General features: G+C 41.8%; 1 protein-coding gene across 1 annotated transcript; it reads right to left on the reverse strand.

Moving 5' to 3' along the window:
- Window positions 1–7,122: 7,122 nt before the first annotated feature.
- On the reverse strand, window positions 7,123–15,000 carry LOC139381888 (polycomb group RING finger protein 6-like). Its single transcript, XM_071125740.1, has 10 exons — window positions 14,833–15,000; window positions 14,552–14,651; window positions 14,349–14,445; window positions 13,790–13,845; window positions 13,620–13,679; window positions 13,301–13,421; window positions 12,828–12,855; window positions 12,535–12,633; window positions 7,732–7,818; window positions 7,123–7,609 (listed from the first exon to the last, which is right to left on the reverse strand). Exons 1-10 carry the CDS (start codon window positions 14,998–15,000, stop codon window positions 7,559–7,561), a joined length of 867 nt encoding a protein of 288 aa, XP_070981841.1. The 3' UTR covers window positions 7,123–7,558.
- Between the last annotated feature and the right edge of the window lie 4,603 nt (window positions 15,001–19,603).

The raw sequence follows: 19,603 nt of genomic DNA on the forward strand, positions 1-19,603 counted from the left end.
TTAAAATATTTTCATTATATCACTTCATACCATTTAATGACATCACAAAATTAATTTCCCATATTCCATCTCTCATCATTCCCGACATTTGGCTACTGAAACATATTGTCCCAGTGTTCACTGTTGGATGTTAAGAGTTTTGGGGCAGCAAAACCTTCTGTAACAAAGTGATTCCATTCACCAATACTAGAGACCAAAAGGAGTCGTCTGCTGCTACAATTTACGATTGACGTGAGGTGTCATAAAACCCCCACACCTATCCCCCCCTCCCCTCTGCGGGTGAGAGGGCTCTGTAGACGCTGATCCATTGTAACCTGATCTTTGGATCCTCACAGGAGAGTCATGACAGTATGGATATATTTAGTATGCCAAAGTTCCCAGATGTCATATTACATTTTCCAAAATACAAAGTATACACGCAGTGGACACTATTTCTGTGCTTCTAGGGCCCATAATGCAATTCTTCAGAAAATGGGCGTGACTTCACAACATTTTCACATTTGAAAAAAATGGCAGAAAATAAGTCCAACGAGAGCAGATAAAAATGTAAGTACAAAATCGAAATATAACAATGAACTAAATATAAAATGTTAAGCAATGTAATAAAAATGTGTGACTTTTCAAATAACGAATTCCGGTTCACAGGAAAGAGGCATGCGGCCGTGAAGGGGCTTGCGTAAGTAGCTGAATTTCTGGGAACGTTAACATTAACAATCACATGCAAACAGACTGATGGTTATGTCAAGACAGTTAAATTACTGAAGCTTTTATGATCTGGTTCTGTGCAGGAGTACTGTCTGGAGGGGAAGGTGGTTGCAGCCTGGATAAAGAAAAAAAAATGTGAGAACCTCAAAGGCATCTAAAATGTCTCAATATCTACATCATGTCCAGGTTGTATGGTGAGTGCAGCATTTCTTAGCTGTTTGTGCCCAAACTGTTTCTTTAAGGATTTGAAGTGCCCCCAAACTTGGGTGAATACAGAGGGAGGTGAGAGCACCACTGCCTCCTGGTAATGGTACATGCCATATATGAGGCAATTGGCAGCAGGCCTGCAATTACACCACCTGTTATAGTTGCCTCATCCAGCCAGGAGGTAGTGGTGTTTTCCAGAAAAGTGCAGGAGAAGAGGGAGAGAGGGGAGAACTCCCAAAATGAGGAGAGAGTCAGAGTGGGTCACACTACTCAGAGAGATGCAGGACAGAGATGGAGAGAAAAAGGCAGGCCAGCGCTCTCGATGAGAAGAGAGAGGAAGAGGCAATAAAAAGAGAAGAGAGAAAAGGAAAAAATAAAGATGAGTACAGGACAATGATGGATGAGGAAAATATATGTAGAGAAGACGAGAATAGACAGGGAGGATAGACTGTTGAGGGTGTTGGGGGCTGTGCTTTGGCAAAGTGGGTGGGGTTATATTCTGCCTGTTTGGCCCTGTCTGGTGGTATCGTCGGACAAGGCCACAGTATCTCCCGAGCCCTCCGGTCTCAGCCTCCAGTTTATGTGTCTGGGGGCTAGGGTCAGTCTGTTATATCTGGAGTGTTTCTCCTGTCTTAGCCAGTGTCCTGTTAGAATTTAATTATGCTCGCTCTAATTCTCTTTCTTTCTTTATCTCTCAGAGCACCTGAGCCATAGGACCATGCCTCAGGACTACCTGGCCTGATGACTCCTTGCTGTCCCCTGTCCACCTGGCCATGCTGCTGCTCCAGTTTCAACTGTTCTGCCTGCGGCTATGGAACCATGACCTGTTCACCGGACGTGCTACCTGTCCCAGACCTGCTGTTTTCAACTCTCTAGAGACAGCAGGAGCGGCAGAGATACTCTGAATGATCGGCTATGAAAGCCAGCTGACATTTACTCCTGAGGTGCTGACCTGTTGCACCCTCGACAACCACTGTGATTATTATTTTACCCTGCTGGTCATCTATGAACATTTGGACATCTTGGGCATGTTCTGTTATAATCTCCACCCGGCACAGCCAGAAGAGGACTGGCCACCCCTCATAGCCTGGTTCCTCTCCAGGTTTCTTCCTAGGTTCTGGCCTTTGTAGGGAGTTTTTCCTAGCCACCGTGCTTCTACACCTGCATTGCTTGCTGTTTGGAGTTTTAGGCTGGGTTTCTGTACAGCACTTTGTGACATCAGCTGATGTAAGAAGGGCTTCATAAAATAATTTGATTGAAGTTTGATTGGAGGCCTTTATATAACAAAAAGTGTTTGTTTTTTTATCCAGTGGGATTATTGATTTATTTTAATATTTGCCAGCTGTAATATAAAAACGTTTTTTTGAAAATAAATTATTAAAAAGTGGCATTAAGTGGATGTTTTTTATATAGAAATGGAAGCTCCACACACAGCTTGATATATAAAATTTTATTAAACAAAAACATCACGTTTTATGCCACAAAGCTCTTAAAAGAGCTCCAATACACACAAACAGAATAGAATTTAAGATTTTGAATATTGATCACAAAAATGTAATGTGAACACGGGTGATAGATTGATTCCTAAATCAACAATTACATTTTAAACAGGGTGTGTAAGGGTTTTCTACTGGGGGGGATTCCAGTAGTTGGTCACCTGGGATGGGGTTAGCTGGTGCTGCAACATTGCCCACTCCTGATGCTGTGAGCTGGTCCCACAGTTGATCCACATTCTGCTGCGGCGGTTGGTCTAGGTCTCCATCATCATCCTCCCGAGGCCTCAGGCTCCACAATGTCCTCGTTGCTGAGGCAGACGTTGTGCAGCACAGAGTGCAACCACCTCAGGCACAAAGCTAGGCTTCACCTCCAGGGCCTTCATGAAGATGGAATGCCACATTCCTCACCTTGGAATGCTTTGCATCGTAGGTGGCCTCCACTGCACCCCTCACTGGTTGCCTGTAGGGTGTCAGACAGATGAGCTCCACCAGGCAGGGATACCCACCATCCCCGAAGAGACACCAACCTTGGGGTGGTTACAGGTTCTGAACATACACAGGGCTGTGTGTCATGACCCTGGTGTCGTGCACAGACCCAAGGAAGGCCATGTAGATGTCAATGAACCCGCACCTGTGGTCACAGATGGCCTATAGTTGATGAATAAAACTTTTCTGTTCAGGTAATCCTGCTGGTCCACAGCAGGGAGCTTAATTCTGATGTGGCATCCAGCAACAGCAACCTTTTGAATTGCAGGGAACTGTGATTTTTGAGTGAATCGCAAACCAACCTCCTGCATTTCATCTTGTGATGGAAAATGGATGACCCTCTTCATGAGCACGCCACTGACCCTGGGGATGACATCAAATGCCTCGGACACTATACGAAGTGGCACTAACCATCCAGTAGAAAAACATGAGGCTTTCCAAGGTCTTGCCCTAGCCATGATCCTGGTCTTCTTGGTGCAAGACCTCTAACAGGCTGTCAAAAGAGGGTTGGGTCATTCCGAAGTGGGGCTTGAGTTCCAGGTAGTCCAAATACACCCTCAGGTTGGTCACATTGGGACTTAGCACACAGTAGGGTCCTCTGCCACCAGTCTGTGATGAGAAAAGGCAACTTTACCAAATTGAAACAAAATAAATAGCTTTCACATTATTTGATATGTAGGCCTATTCTGACATATGTACATTATTGAATGTAGGCTTAAAGCTACACTAAATTACACTTGCTATGACAGGCATACATGTTATAATATAGTCCAAGTGGATGTATCAAATTGTGAATGAAATTTGCTACATACAGACCAGTAATAATTGACTTGATGTGGCCTGCTTTTGCCTTTTGGTCGAGGAGAATACAACGCCCTCCTTTGACCAGCCTCCTGTCTTCACCTCCTCCTTCCAGCATCGGTCCTCTGAACAGCCAACTGATTGTAGCTGATCATTAACACCAGCACAACATATACAGCTGGCATGAAAACAAAATACATGGCTACAGAGAGACAGCGCTGACTACAAGTTGTGGTGAGTTGCCGCCAGAAGCAATGTTAATTAAGTTGTGTGTGGTATATAGTTTAACATAGGAATGGACACAAATAATGAATCATCAAATACAGGTGGAGGAAAACACTTATTGACTTGATTATTCACGTTATTCTTAGCTTAGCTAAGTGTTAAAGTCATTGTGTGTTCTCAACTGACATTTTTAATTAAGTCTTAAGATGTCTAGCTAGTAATATGTTAAGCTAACAAGCTAGCAGGAAGTTGTATTTCAACAGCATCAACTTCCGGTAGACAAGCAAAGCACAAGTACACAACTGAAAGGTTACCGTTCGTTTACAGTATACTCGAATGAACTAATACTATATACTCATTATAAATAAATATAAATATATATAAATAAAGGTTAAAAAAAGTATGTAGTATGCGTATTCGAACACAACACTTGTCAAAATAAATCACATTTTAATAGCTGGCTATGGAGGTTCTGTATACAAGCTTTCTTGGGCAAGCTAACACTCACGTAACTCACGTGAACTCGTAAATTGTCTTGGTCCGTACAATTGCCCTTATTTTAGCACCCCAAAAACGTAATACTTCCAGATCAACTGTAATGTCAATACCATTCTAAAGCACCATTTCTCCCCTTTCCAACAGAATCAATTAAAATGACCTAAACACTGCCCGTTTCTGCATAATTCAAGCAGGCAATGAGCCCCGTCGGGTCTTTTTATAAATGTCGGGTGGGGAAGCAAAACTAATGCGTGATAGTGAGAAGGACAGATGTCGTGTGGGAAAATTGCTTTTTTCACTTGATCTGTACAACTTATCACCTTTAAAATGTAAATAAAACACTATAAAGAGTTTATATAATGTGTAATTACATACCTATTTTAAGGTTTGTGTCAAATTTGAATCAAGTTTTTAGGGCGGTGCTAAAGTGATCTTAGAAGTAAACAGCGGCTTTGAGAATGAATCGCATGCAATGATTACAAAAAAAATGACTAGGTATCCCCCCCTTACCCCGTCACTGTCCATTTCTTGTTTTTAAACGATGAGAGAAGTGCTACACCTGGTGGAGAGAGATGGTAAGACATAAATAGTAGCTTTATGCGTGCTGGACGTTACGACATGACACGTCAAGATGTAACGGAGGGTCAGTTTTATCAACTTTTCTCCTATACTATAGGGCCATTACCATGTCGATCAACACTTGAATAGAAACCTAGTTCACACCCCCGATTTTGACATCAACACAGTCGCTACAGTCCCATTGGTTTTCTTTGTAGCCTCGTTTGAATGTCGCGGTTACGCACATTTGTTAGTTAGCTACCAATGTAGCCTGGTGCCAGATCTGTTTGTGCTATCATGACAACTCCTTGTCACATGAGAACTGGAGATTTCCACAGTGACTCTTTCTAGAGATAGCTAGCTAACAGACAACAATAGCAAGTCAGCTAACGTTTGCTAGGTAGAGCTATTTTGACAGCTAGCGGAACATGACTTTCTGTCCCCCAATCACAACTAGCTAGCTAAGCTAAAAGCAAGCCAGTCAGCTGCTGCTTAGTGCAGACAACTCTTAGTCTACACTAAAGACTGTATTTTGCTAAACATTAGGACAGAGTAACCAAGATATTTTTAAATATGGTGTATGTTTATTATTATGCTACTATTTATGCTAGCATCGGGGACAAGGCAAGCTACCTCGTCGCAAAATTGAGTGGGGTGCTAATGATTCACAGAGCATGTACAAAGCCTTGAAGTTTGGTGCAGAATAGGAAGATAGAAATGTAATACATAAAATTACCAGCCCATATACAGAGGTTATAATAATAGGCCTACTGGAACATTATTTTAAGGCCTTGTTCAAGGTCCATCTGACCTCTCCCCATTCAGATCCGAGTTTAAAGTGGAACTTGACACCAATGACAGGATCTCACGGTTGCATAAGACACAGTGCTTTCGGTAAGTATTCAGACCCCTTATTCTAAAATTGATTAAATGTTTTTTTTCTCGTCAATCTACACACAATACCACAATGACAAAGCGAAAACAGGATTTTAGATTTTTTTTGCAAATGTATTCAAATAAAAATATCACATTTACATATGTTTTCAGACCCTTTACTCAGTACTTTGTTAAAGCACCTTTGGCAGCGATAACAGCCTCGAGTCTACTTGGGTATGACGCTACAAGCTTGGCACACCTGTATTTGGTGAGTTTATCCCATTTCTCTCTGCCGATCCTCTCAAGCTCTGTCAGGTTGGATGGGGAGCGTTGCTGCACAGCTATTTTCAGGTCTCTCCAGAGATGTTCGATCGGGTTCAAGTCCAGGCTCTGGCTGGGCCACTCAAGGACATTCAAAGCCTTGTCCCAAAGCCATTCCTGCGTTGTCTTGGTTGTGTGCTTAGGATCGTTGTCCTATTTGAAGGTGAACCTACGCTCCAGTCCGAGTTCCTGAGCAGGTTTTCGTCAAGGAGCTCTCTGTACTTTGCTCCGTTCATCTTTCCCTCGATCCTGACTAGTCTGCCTTTTACTGAAAAGTGGCGTTGGTCTGGCCACTCTACCCCAAAGGCCTGATTGGTGGAGTGCTGCAGAGATGGTTGTCCTTCTGGAAAGTTCTACCATCTCCACAGAGGAACTCTGGAGCTCTGTCAGAGTGACCATTGGGCTCTTGGTCACCTCCCTGACCAAGATCCTTCTCCCTGATTGCTCAGTTTGGCCGAGCGACCAACTCTAGGAAGTGTCTTGATGGTTCCAAACTTCTTCTATTTAAGAATGATGGAGGCCACTGTTCTTGGGGACCTTCAATGCTGCAGAAATGTTTTGGTACCCTTCCCAGATCTGTGCCTTGACACAATGCTGTATCGGAGCTCTAGCTTTTTGCTCTGACATGCACTGGCAACAGTGAGACCTTATATAGACAGGTGTGCCTTTCCAAATCATGTCCAATCAATTGAATTTACCACAGGTGGACTCCAATCAAATTATAGAAGCATCTCAAGGATGATCAATGGAAACAAGATGCACCGGAGCTCAATTTCAAGTCTCATAGCAAAGGGTCTGAATACCAATGTAAATAAGATATATTTTTATACATTTGCAAAAAAATACATTAAAAAAAAAAACCTGTTTGCACTTTGTCATTATGGGGTATTGTGTGTAGATTGCTGAGGATTTGGATTTATTTAATCCATTTCAGAATAAGGCTGTGACGTAACAAAATGTGGAAACGTCAAGGGGTCTAAATAATCTCCGAAGGCACTGTATATGTATTTATACTTTGGTCTAAATAGAAACTCGGGAGGTGGATGGGAGGGGGACTGCTACAAAAGTTGGTCACAATTTTTTTTTAAAGAACACAGTGTACATTCAACTCAAAGTGTAGCAAAAACATGAGCTTTTGGCATCAGTAGCATGACAGGTCCTTGTAGTCTTTCAGACCTCTGAAATCAGTCTTGGAGATAAACCTTCTGGTTAGGATTAGGTTATAGTTTCGGGGCCCTGGATTCAGCAATTCACTGATAACTGTCTAAGTGGCAGAGAGTAGAAGACTTGATTCTGTTAGGCATTAGTAGCAGAATGAAGACCGTGGTTCCCTGAGGGTCAGGGTTAATATCAGGATCACATCCATCCCACTTCCTTCCCCCTGCTCACGTGTGAGCAGCCAGCACCAGTCCAAAGTGGAGAATCAAAAGACCATCCTGGGAATAAATAAACAAGAAAATAAGCACACATAAAACTCATAAATGGAAGCTAACGATATCAGGACTATTTCCAGACCAGAGAGTAACTACAAATTCATAGGACCTTTGAGTGGACTGACCTGTAGAGCGTCATCTCCCATGGAGCGCTGAACCTCTCGTAGCGACTGGTAACGGTCCAGGAGGTGGTCTCCACACACAACATCCACCTGCACCACAACGTGACATCATACCACTGCGACAGACTGCATGAAATCAATTGAGAGTGACATACTGAATTACAACATACATGGAGTCACCTGAGGGAGGGAATACCTGTGAACGAAAACTGGTAGATGCAGTTTGAGATGTGAAAATGAAAACCGTAATAAATGCTACGGATCCATTTCAATAAGATACAGAAATAGTATTCCTGATTAGAAATTAAATCCCAAGTTCAATAATAATTGTAAAAATTAAAGACGTCACCTCATGTCACCTTTTATTTTTGGCTGGGCAGGCCAATCCATTTTGGCAGTTATGCGTTCATCAGAGAATCAAGAGATCTGCCAAAGCCATTGTTTTTTTTTATGCAAGTGCCAAGGTGATAATTACAATTGCCCACAGGGTGGTGCAAAGTGCTATTCAAAACAGTCAACCAACAATTAATTAAATTATATATACAAAACACACAAATTAGAGTTGGGCGGTATCCACATTTTCATACAGTCATACTGAACAGATCCAGTACAAGCTTCATATCGACAGACCCTACAAAGAGCGAGAAACCATAACCCAGCGGGTTCCCTCCCTGCCCCTCGCCCTTTCTCATTTGTCCCCCCCTACTCATACAAAGTCCAGTTGTCACCACATTTGTCAGACTGGTTGAAAAATAATTGGAAATTAAATTCAAAAATGACAAGGGACCCCAATATCACAGTCTTCCTCCAGCTGAAAGACGAGTACTAAATGAACTCCAGGAGAATACGGACATTGTCATAAAACCCACAGAAAAAGGTGTGGCAAGAGTTATGGGCATGAGTTCTGAAAAACACCTGAACCTGTCTTGTTCCTATAGACCCTTGCCTCTAGAAAATCTGAAATTGATAGCTTGTTACAGCGTGTCTGACCAAAACTGGATCACGAGTTCCTAAGAGTCACCTATCCAGTCACCCCAGGTATCTATCCCCTTCCGAAAGTGCATAAGAACCCATGCTGAAGGCCTACAAATCGATTTCCAAATTCCTAAAGTCACGTGAGGAAAGATTGGTGAATCCCCCTAATTACTTTGTTGGAGGTCTTGAAATTGGTACTTGCAAATAACTATTTCAGGTATGACAAATTCTACCTTCAAACCAAATGCACAGCAGTAGCCACGATTTACGCAAACCTTGTTGTTGGAGATTTTCTACCCCATATTAAGTTTTGGAAACGCTAGATTGAGGACAATTATATTTTGGGGTTCATCTAAACAAAATCCTGATGACTTTGTCCGTTATCTGAACACCACAACGACTTTCCTTCTGTTCACTGTTAAGTGACCAACAGTATCAACTTCCTGGATCAAAATATTCAAGAACTTCTATCCATCAGGAGGTGGTAACCTCCCTAAAATGTTTTCACAACAAGAGACGTTTTTGAGTGATAGATTAAACACCATGCAGTCAATGTCTAAAATCATGATTTCTCATTCATCTCCAAACTTTTCTGAATCAAAATCACTTTGAGTCCAAATGCATGCTGAGACCTACCGATGACAGCTAGTGCACTAGCACTATGCCCTTGTTACCATCACACTTCCTTATGATTAGTGGATTGTAGCTCACCAACGCCAACACTTGGTCTGGAATGTAATTACATGCTAGCATGGCTAGTGGCTAACGTTAGCCAGTTTGAGCTAGCATATGAACTCTAACACAGAGTAGATCCTCCATATGACTTTAATAAATAGTGCATTGTGGGTAGTTTAGACTTTAGAATATATCCAGAAATAAGTCAATAAATATGCAATAACACAAAAACATAACTGTTTGTACTTATGGAACCAGATCGTGACAACAACTAAGTTACTAACTCTGACCACAGTGTTACATTGCTGAGTAAAAAACTCATGCTTCCTACCCTTTTAAAAACAGTTCTGTACCAATGGAGGTTTGTGCAGTAGACTATAGGCCCAATACATTATCACTGAATATTGGCTATGCTTGAATTGCCCTGCCAATGTTCTTCTCAGACCATTTTAATATTATATTTCAAAACTTGGTATATGATCACACCAGTAATAGCTCATGACAAAGCAGCAAAATCAGGTTTAGAAAACGCTTGCAAATTACAAATACAAACTGAAATAACATTTACATAAGTATTCAGACCCTTTAAACAAAGTATTGAGTAAGGCACATTTGTCAGTAATTACAGACTAGAGTATTCTTGGGTATGAAGCTACAAACTTAGCACACCTGTATTTGGAGTTTCTCCCATTCTTCTCTGCAGATGCTCAAGCTCTGTCAGGTTGGATGGGGAGCATCTCTCCAGAGATGTTCGATCGGGTTCGAGCTCTGGCTGGGCCACTCAAGGACATTCAGAGACTTGTCTCGAAGGCATTCCTGCATTGTCCTGTCGAAAGGTGAACCTTTGCTCCAGTCTGAGGTCCTGAGTAGGTTTTCATCCAAGGATCTCTGTATTTTGCGCAGTTCATCTTTCCCTTCAATCGTCACTAGTCTTCCAGTACCTGCTGCTGAAAAAAAAAACAGCCCCACAGCATGATGCTGCCACCATTCTTCCCTGTAGCGATGGTGCCAGGCTTCCATCCGATGTGACACTCGGCATTCAGGCCAAAGAGTTCAATCTTGGTTTCATCAGACCAGAGAATATTGTTTCTCGTGGTCTGAGAATCCTTTATGTGCCATTTGGTAAACTCCAAGCAGGTTGTCATGTGCCTTTTACTGAAGAGTGTCTTCCGTCTGGCCACTAGCATAAAGGCCTGATTGGTGGAGTGCTGCAGAGATGGTTGTCCTTCTGGAAGGTTCTCCCATCGCCACAGAGAGACCATTGGGTTCTTGGTCACCTCCCTGGCCAACGCCCTTATCCCCCTATTGCTCATTTTGGCCAGGTGGACAGCTTTAGGAAGGGTCTTGGTGGTTCCAAATTTCTTCCATTTAAGAATGGAGGCCACTGTGTCCTTGGGGACCTTCAATGCTGCAGAATTTCTTCTGTACCCTTCCCCAGATCTGTTCCTCGACACAAAGCGGTTTCTGAGCTCTACGGACAATTCCGTCAACCTCATGGCTTGGTTTTTGCTTTGACATGCACTGTCAACTGTGGGACCGAATATAGACTGGTGTGTGTCATTCCAAATCAATTCACCACAGGTGGACTCCAATCAAGTTGTAGAAACATCAAGGATGAGCAAGGGAAACAGGATGCACTTGAGTCTCATAGCAAAAGAATGTGAAAACTAAAAACCTGTTTTCGCTTTGTCATTACGGGGTATTGTGTGTAGATTGATTAAATTATTTTCCTGATCAATTTTAGAGTAAAGCTGTAACGTAACAAAATGTGGAAAAGGGGAATGTGTCTGAATACTTTCCGAATGCACTGTAAATGTTCATAATTTGCTTACTTTATTTTACTGGACTGATGGTGCCTGCATCTGATGGTCAGTCTCAGCGGATGGAGAGCATTAGAGGGTCACACTCGGATTGTCCCTCAGCTATCCCCCCTTGGCTAAGACTAACCAAAAAGGGAACATCGTTTTTGAGCTGATGGAGAAACTTGAGTCACACCGTATTATTTTTGCCTCATGCACAGATTCATGTCATTACTCCCATTACCGGAGAAAGTGAAATATTCCTTGAGATATATATATTTTTAAAAAGCCACTAATTATAAAAATGGAAGCGATACACTTTGGTAGTTATTCATTGAATCTGCAGTGCTGATTGCAGCGCATTTCATGGCTTATGATAATACAAATAAAATGTTGACAGTGCTGAACAAGAACTCACTGTTGTATTCATTGACATTCTCTAATGTTTAGACATTTTGAAATCACAGTATCAACGAGTAAGTTGCAGACAGCCATCTGAGCAAATCGGTAGGCCTATAGGAGCACTTGATTTTGTACCTTGACACATGAAATGGTTCAAAATGGGAACACCTTGCCTAACTGGCACACAAGGCAGCTGAAACAAGTGCACTTACTACTAACAGGGCGAGACAGAAAAAAGTAGGAATGCAAGGCTTTATCGTTGTTTTTTTACAAAGAAAGTTTTCACGATCGACTAGGAACGCCTTGGAGATAGACTGGTCGGTGACCACTGTCGTAGACTATATGGCTGCACTCCCATTTGTATGCTCATATATATTTTCCATACATTAAATCAATCTTTCTATCCAGATGTCTACTTTTCATACCCCAAAGCAGCCATATAGGGGGGGGGGGGGGGGGTGTCATCCATTTCAGAATAAGGTTGTAACGCAACAAAGTATGAAAAACATCAAGTGGTCTGAATACTTTCCGAATGCACTGTAAATGGCAGAGCACCCAGCTAATAAATCGAGATAGTGCACCTATTACCTACTCTACTACCCACTCCAGTGAGTGCCAAGAAATAAATCCCTGTTACTGCTAAACACCCTACATACAGGTAGGGCTGTGCTGTTGCGCTCTGCAGTTTTACACAAGACACGATCACTCTTCCCCCTCTGTCCTTGTGTGAGCATTAGGCTCTGCATCTACTTCTCACCTAGTTACTTAGGCCTCTAAAGTATTTTACAGGGGATGAAATTGAGATGGGTTCAACATAAAGATTTCTTAAAGCAGAGCTCTCTCACATAACGAGCAGATATGTACATATTTATGCATATTTATTCTCCCTCTGAGAAATAGTTCATAACCACATCAGACATCCTGGTAAAGTCAATGTGTAACCCCTCCCACTGACCTGGCAGGCGGGGCTCAGCTCCATCTTCCTCCTGATGAAGAGCGCCACATGGTGGACAGTGGCATCCCCCGATACTCGCACATACCGCCTCTCCAAAGGCTGGCCAGGGACACGGGTGTTAGAGCATGCAATCCCTTGTTCATTTTACCAATATAACTCAAATTCACAATAGCAACATTGCTTTATGCATGACCATTACTATATAGTGGCTGGATAGCAGCATTATGCTGTTATTTAATTTTAACAGTCTCATAAAAGTCATTATGAGAAAAGAGCGCGACAGGAGTAATTACCTTATAGCCGTCTATGCCTTCTTCCGCTCTGGAAACAAACAACTTTACATAGAATTTTCTTAATCCTTGCAACCAATATTGTACAGTTAACCATCAGTCTTGTAACTAGAAATGTTCTCCCTAGTCCAGGGTTTCCCAAACTCTGTCATGGGGGCCCCAAGGGGTGCACATTTAGTTATTTGCCATAGCACTACACAGCTGATTAAAACAATCAACTATTCATCAAGCTTTGACCATTTTAATCAGCTGTGTAGTGCTAAGGCAAAAAACAAAAAGGAGTACCCCTGGCAGTCCCCAGGACCGAGTTAGGGAAATGCTGCCCTAGTCCATATGCACTCAAAGGAAGCACAGTAGCACTCCAGCACCATCTACTGGTGTAGCCAAGAATGACCAGAGACAAACAATCTAATTTCAAAATTTCTCAGGGAATACCCTTCCATCCCTCAAATAGAAAATGCTAGGGAGAGACTCACCCCAAAAACTCCAGCTGCAGTGACACGTCCAGTTCAGGAGGGATGGCGAAGACAGACTGGGGCAGCAATGCCCTCCTCTGCTTCTGGTTCTTCAGCACAGGGACCGCAAGGGACGCCATCACTGTGGTCACAGAGAAAGACGAGCGTTTACAGAAGCATTAGGGGAATGTTCCACACCCAGCACAGAGACAGACAGAGACATGGCTAAAATCAGAGGGTCTTCAAATACCCAAACTATTTCCTATAAACAAAGCTGCACCAAATCTCTACCAAAAAAAGCACAATTAGCAGCAACGACGACAACATTGGTCTTATATACCTGGTTTAGGCACCTCCAGTCCTCTCTGTTTGTAAAAATCAATCATCCTTGCTCTCTCCACTGCAAAGACAATAAAGAGTAAAGACAATACTAATTTTAACTGCAAAACAAAAGATTGCCAAGAGGCGTTTGGGGAAAATCATAGAAATGGAAGGCTTGTGGATACTTACTTTCTTCCAGATGTGGCAGCATCTTGTAAACAATATCTTGCAACTGTCTGTCAGGTCTGTGGAGATGCAAAAACACCCACCATACAGTAAGTAACTACATAACAGTGTATAAGTGAGTATTAACCTATAGCTCATCGTATTAATTGATAACAGGTCAATGTGAGAGGTATAGTAATCAACTTCAAAGCTGACGTTGTTTCAGTGAACATCTCAGTTTATCATGGCAACGTTTTCATTCAAATGAGTTGGCACAACAGTAATATTTACATTTGCATCCCTTTGGCCTGTGCTGAAAGCAGAGTTCTGCAATAGACGACGAGTGTGCTTGGACATGAATAACAGTGGTGTCTACAGAGAGACATCAGTATCCGTGCGTCACACCAGGACTTTGTGTTCCAGGTAACTCCCCAGCAGGGAGAGGGTAACCATAGAAACAGACACTCATGGGATGTCCTCTTTAAATAACATGATGCCAAGTAGAAAAACATGAACCAATGTCTTCAAATGTAAAACAAGACAAGAGTCTGTGTGCTCGTAGATTTCATGCAGGCATGCTTACTTTATGTTGTACAATGGTTGTGTCTGATGGACTACAATGCTGCAATTGGGACACCTGTTGCTGTAGAAGAAGTGTTTCACTATGCAGCTTTTACAAACTGGGGAAGAGAGAACAGATTACAAAGGAAGTATGACTGATGGAATGAGACTGAAGGGATAGCAGTCATATTTCAGGATTGTTTATCTCAAATCATTGTAACTCACAAGTGTGCAGACACTCTGTGATGGTGGTGGAATCAATTAGGATTCCGCAGCAGAGAGTACAGCGGATGTAAGGGTAAAATTGATTAAGAGGGAGTTCAGGCTGTGAAAACAAAACACAAAACATTCACAATGTCATTCCACATTATAGCACTGGAGTGCATCACAGTTACAATAGAGTACCAACCAGTGTAGCAGATAGCAGATATCGTACATTCATTATTCTCGTCACTCCAGCAAAATTAGAAAAACACTAGATATTGTCCAAGTCTGCAATACTGTACCTCATCCCCTGAATCCGAGTCAACATTATTAGATGTCCCATTGTGGTCTTTCGAACCATCGTTGTCGACACTGTTCTGGTGGCTAATATCGGTTGGTGTCGCCTCTTCTGACTGCTGACCGACACTCAAACAACTGGGTCCTTCGAGTTCCGTGGTGCTGTCCTCCATAGTACTGCAAATTGGGTTGATTTCCGCGCCAATAAATTCTTCAATTAATCAATAATTTGATATTCACCTGACCCTAGCATTATTAGCAAACGTGCTGGCTAGCTCAATAAATACAAAGAACACACAACGACAACAGTTCAACCTCTACTTTAACGGACTAACGTTACCAATAAACCCCATGTGATTTAACCACTAACTATTGCTTAAATGTTATCGCTAACCCCAAATATATAAAAATAAAAAAAAACAACTGTAACAGTTGCTAGCTAACGTTACTGTTGTCGCTCAAGTTTCAGCAACTTCCTGGCACTGTGGCAATGAAACGAGCCAATTAAATCATAACAGAGCAGAGTCCACTAGAAATAGAATTTCAAGACTGGACCACAGTTGCTTTGCCTTATCTTGCTTCTCTAGGAAGAATATGGATTCATATGATATTAATGAAGAATTGAAAATATTTAAGCTGTCATAAAAATACATTTAAAAATGACTTGATTGGAGTTCAGTATCTCCCAAATATGGATATTATTGATAGTTATAGGTTCTGCTTAATTATAGAAATCTGGATCGGATATCTCCAGATGTGGCCATTAAAATCTCTAACTATTAATTTGACAATGCAAGATACAGGGAACAGTCAAACATGAGGAATCCGGCATCGGAGCACAGAACAGAGCTCTGAAAGTCCTTGTGGTTTAATATGCCATCACATTTGTCTCTTTGGAAGTTGTGGGAACGTGTGAAACCAAAAACACATTGGTTGTGGGAACTAAGCCATGTGTTTCCTGACTGGTAAAACTGAATGTTTTTGAAAGGTTCTGAGAAACAAAGTGAACATTTCACCTTTTCTGGGAAAGTTTATTTTTAGGTTGCATGAAGGTTCCTTATATCTTATCTGCCATTGACTGGAACGAACTACAAAAATCTCTGAAACTGGAAACACTTATCACTGCACCTGTACATAGCCCATCTATAAATAGCCCAAACAACTACCACTTCCCCTACTGTATTTATTTAGCTCCTTTGCACCCAAGTATTTCTACTTTGCACACTCATCTGTCAAATCTACCATTCCAGTGTTTTAATTGCTATATTGTATTTACTTCGCCACCATGGCCTATTTATTGGCTTTACCTCCCTTATCTCACCTCAGTTGCTCACATTGTATATATACTTATTGTTCTACTGTATGTTTGTTTTACTCCATGTGTAAATGTGTGTTGTTATGTGTCAAACTGCTTTGCTTTATCTTGGCCAGGTCGCAGTTGTAAATGAGAACTTGTTCCTAACTTGCATACCGGGTTAAATAAAGGTGAAATAAAAAATCTAGGTAGAGGTTTATGAAAAACTTTCACTGAATGTTTCAATGGGACTTTTAATTACACTATTAGCTTATTTTTTTAATTCCAAGCACAAACTTAATTTCCTTCGGCATTATTCATGCAAACAAATTTCTTCTGTATGTTGACATGGCATCAGTGAGATTTAAACCTATGATCTTCTGTTTTGTATCCATTGAATGAGTCCACTGCACCACCAGGATGGAGCTAGCATGTTGTGTTTTTTATACATATAAAGCTGGTTATTTTAGTCTATTCAAAACAGACCCCATTTCAAAGGAAACAAGTATTCATTAAAGGGATTATCCTGTACTTTGTAAACGCCTACTTTTTAGCCAGTAGTTCTGAAAGTAGTCACATATGTGCAGATACAGTACAAGTCAATTTTGGACATAATAGTGAAGACATCAAAACTATGAAATAACACACATGGAATCATGTAGTAACCAAAAGTGTTATATTTGAGATTCTTCAAAATAGCCACCCTTGGCCATGATGACAGCTTTGCACACGCTTGGCATTCTCTCAACCAGCTTCATGAGGTAGTCACCTGGTTGCATTTCAATTAACAGGTGTGCCTTGTTAAAAGTTAATTTGTGGAATTTCTATCCTTCTTAATATGTTTGAGCCAATCAGTTGTGTTGAAACAAGGTAGAAATGGTATACAGAAGATAGGGCTATTTGGTAAAAGATCAAGTCCATATTATGGCAAGAACAGCTTAAATATGCAAAGATAAATGAGAGCAAATTATTACTTTAAGACATGAAGGTCAGTCAATTCGGAACATTTCAAGAACTTTGAAAGTTTCTTCAAGTGCAGTCGCAAGAACCTATCAAGCGCTATGATGAAACTAGCTCTCACGAGGACCAGAAAGAAAGACCCAGAGTCACCTCTGCTGCAAAGGTTAAGTTCATTAGAGTTACCAGCCTCAGAAATTACAGCCCAAGTAAACGCTTCACAGAGTTCAAGTAACAGACATCAACATCAACTGTTCAGAGTAGACTGCGTGAAGCAGGCCTTCATGGTTGAATTGCTGCAAAGAAACCCCCACTAAAAGGACACCAATAAGGAAGAGACTTGCTTGGGCCAAGAAATATGTGCAATGGACATTAGACCGGTGGAAATCTGTTCTTTGGTCTGATGAGTACAAATTAGATTTTTAGTTCCAACCGTTGTGTCTTTGTGAGACGCAGAGTAGGTGAACAGAGGATCTTCACATGTGTGGTTCCCACTGTGAAGCATGGAGGTGGTGTGATGGTGCTTTGCTGGAGACACTGTCAGTGATTTATTTAGAATTCAAGGCAACCTTAACAAGATTTGATGGCGCGTCGCTGCAGAATGCTGTGGTAGCCATGCTGGTTTGAGCTTAGTGGAACTATCATTTGTTTTTCAACAGGACAATGACCCAACACACCTCCAGGCTGTGTAAGGCAGGGTTGGGCAACTCCAGTCTGAGGGCCTGATTGGGGTCACACTTTCTCCATCCCTGGCAAACATAGCTGACTAATCAAATTGCATTCTGAACTGAAGATCATGATTCGGTAATTATTGGAATTAGGTGTGTTAGCTGGGGAACAACTGACACCAATCAGGCCCTCGAGGACTGGAATTGCCCACCGCTGGTGTAAGGGCTATTTGACCAAGGAGAGTGAAGGAGTGCTTCATCTGATGACCTGGCCTCCACAATCACCCAACCTCAACCCAATTGAGATGGTTTGGGATAAGTTGGACCGCAGAGTGAAGGGAAAGCAGCCAACAAGTGCTCAGCATGTGGGAACTCCAAGACTGTTGGAAAAGCATTCCAAGGTGAAGCTGGTTGAGAGAATGCCAAGCATGTGCAATGCTGTCAAGGCAAAGAGTGGCTATTTTGAAATAAACTAATAATTTGTTTGACACTTGTTGGTTACTACATGATTCCATATGTGTTATTTCATAATTTTGAGGTCTTCACTACTCTACAATGTAGAAAATAGTAAAAATAAAAAATAAACTGAAATGAGTAGGTGTCCAAGCTTTTGACTGGTACTGTATGTGAACCAGGGGTTGGAACAGGTTCAGGGAAAAGAACAAACAGAAAATGGCATTTTTGCAGAACAGAATCAGAACGAAAGTGATCTATACTGTTCCGGAACAGAATCATTATTTTAAAATCATGAGAACTTTTTTACATTCTGGGCATTTGTTTTTCTTCCATTCCCAAAAGAAAGGCAAAACAAAGCAACTATACAAAGCACTCACTTTGTCAGAGAAACTTATTCCAATGTTTGCCTGCCAGATAGCCATTGCCAGTGTGTGAATGCTAGGGAAATCTGCACCGGACCACGTGACTGGCAGAATTTAATTTAAAGGACGTTTCAGAAATTTACCGGACATCCATATGCATTCAGATCTGACCTGGCGCAGCCAGTGCCATCAATAAACAAGGGACATTGGCCAAATGAGCCACATTTAGGTGTCCTTAAAAACAGCTTATAACAAAAACAATGTGTTTTTTAGTTGTCTACCCCACGGTTCAGCACTAAATGCATCAGGGTATTGCATGCATAGTCCTATAGGCTTAAGCATCCACTGTTGTCATGTCTATTCCCGCTCCCGTTCAACATCACCGGTATACTAACCACCGGTCCTGGGATTCATCATGACCCACACCTGGCGTTAATTATTAAGCGCACATGCACATCATCATGAGGCACACCTGGACTCCATTACCTTACTTATTACCTCCCCTATATCTGGCACTCCCTTAGGTTCTTTCCTCAGTCAGTATTGTTCCTGTGTTCATGCGTAGACGCCATTATAAATGTCGTCTTGTTTTAGTAAATGTTTCACCTGCTTTGACTCAACAGCTCCGTTATATCTGTATGATAATATTTAGTGAAAAAAAAGAAATTCAACCATTTCAAAGACATTTCAAAGGAAATCAGTCAATTTAAATAATCTATGGATTTCCCATGACTGGGCAGGGGCGCAGCCATAGGCCCATTGCCTTGGGAGCCAGGCCCAGCCAATCAGAATTATTTTTTCCCCCCCACCAAAGGGCTTTATTAGAGGCAAATACTCAGTTATCAGCTGTCCGGGTGGCTGGTCTCAGATGATCCCGCAGGTGAAGAAACCGGATGTGGAAGTCCTGGGCTGGCATTGTTGCACATGGTCTGCTGTTGTGAGGCCGGTTGGACATTCTCTAAAATGACAGGTGGCTTATGGTAGAGAAATTAACAGTATCTCTGGCAAGAGCTCTGGTGGACATTCCTGCAGTCAGCAT

Source organism: Oncorhynchus clarkii, chromosome 23 (assembly GCF_045791955.1).
Source record: "Oncorhynchus clarkii lewisi isolate Uvic-CL-2024 chromosome 23, UVic_Ocla_1.0, whole genome shotgun sequence".
Lineage (NCBI taxonomy): Eukaryota > Metazoa > Chordata > Actinopteri > Salmoniformes > Salmonidae > Oncorhynchus > Oncorhynchus clarkii.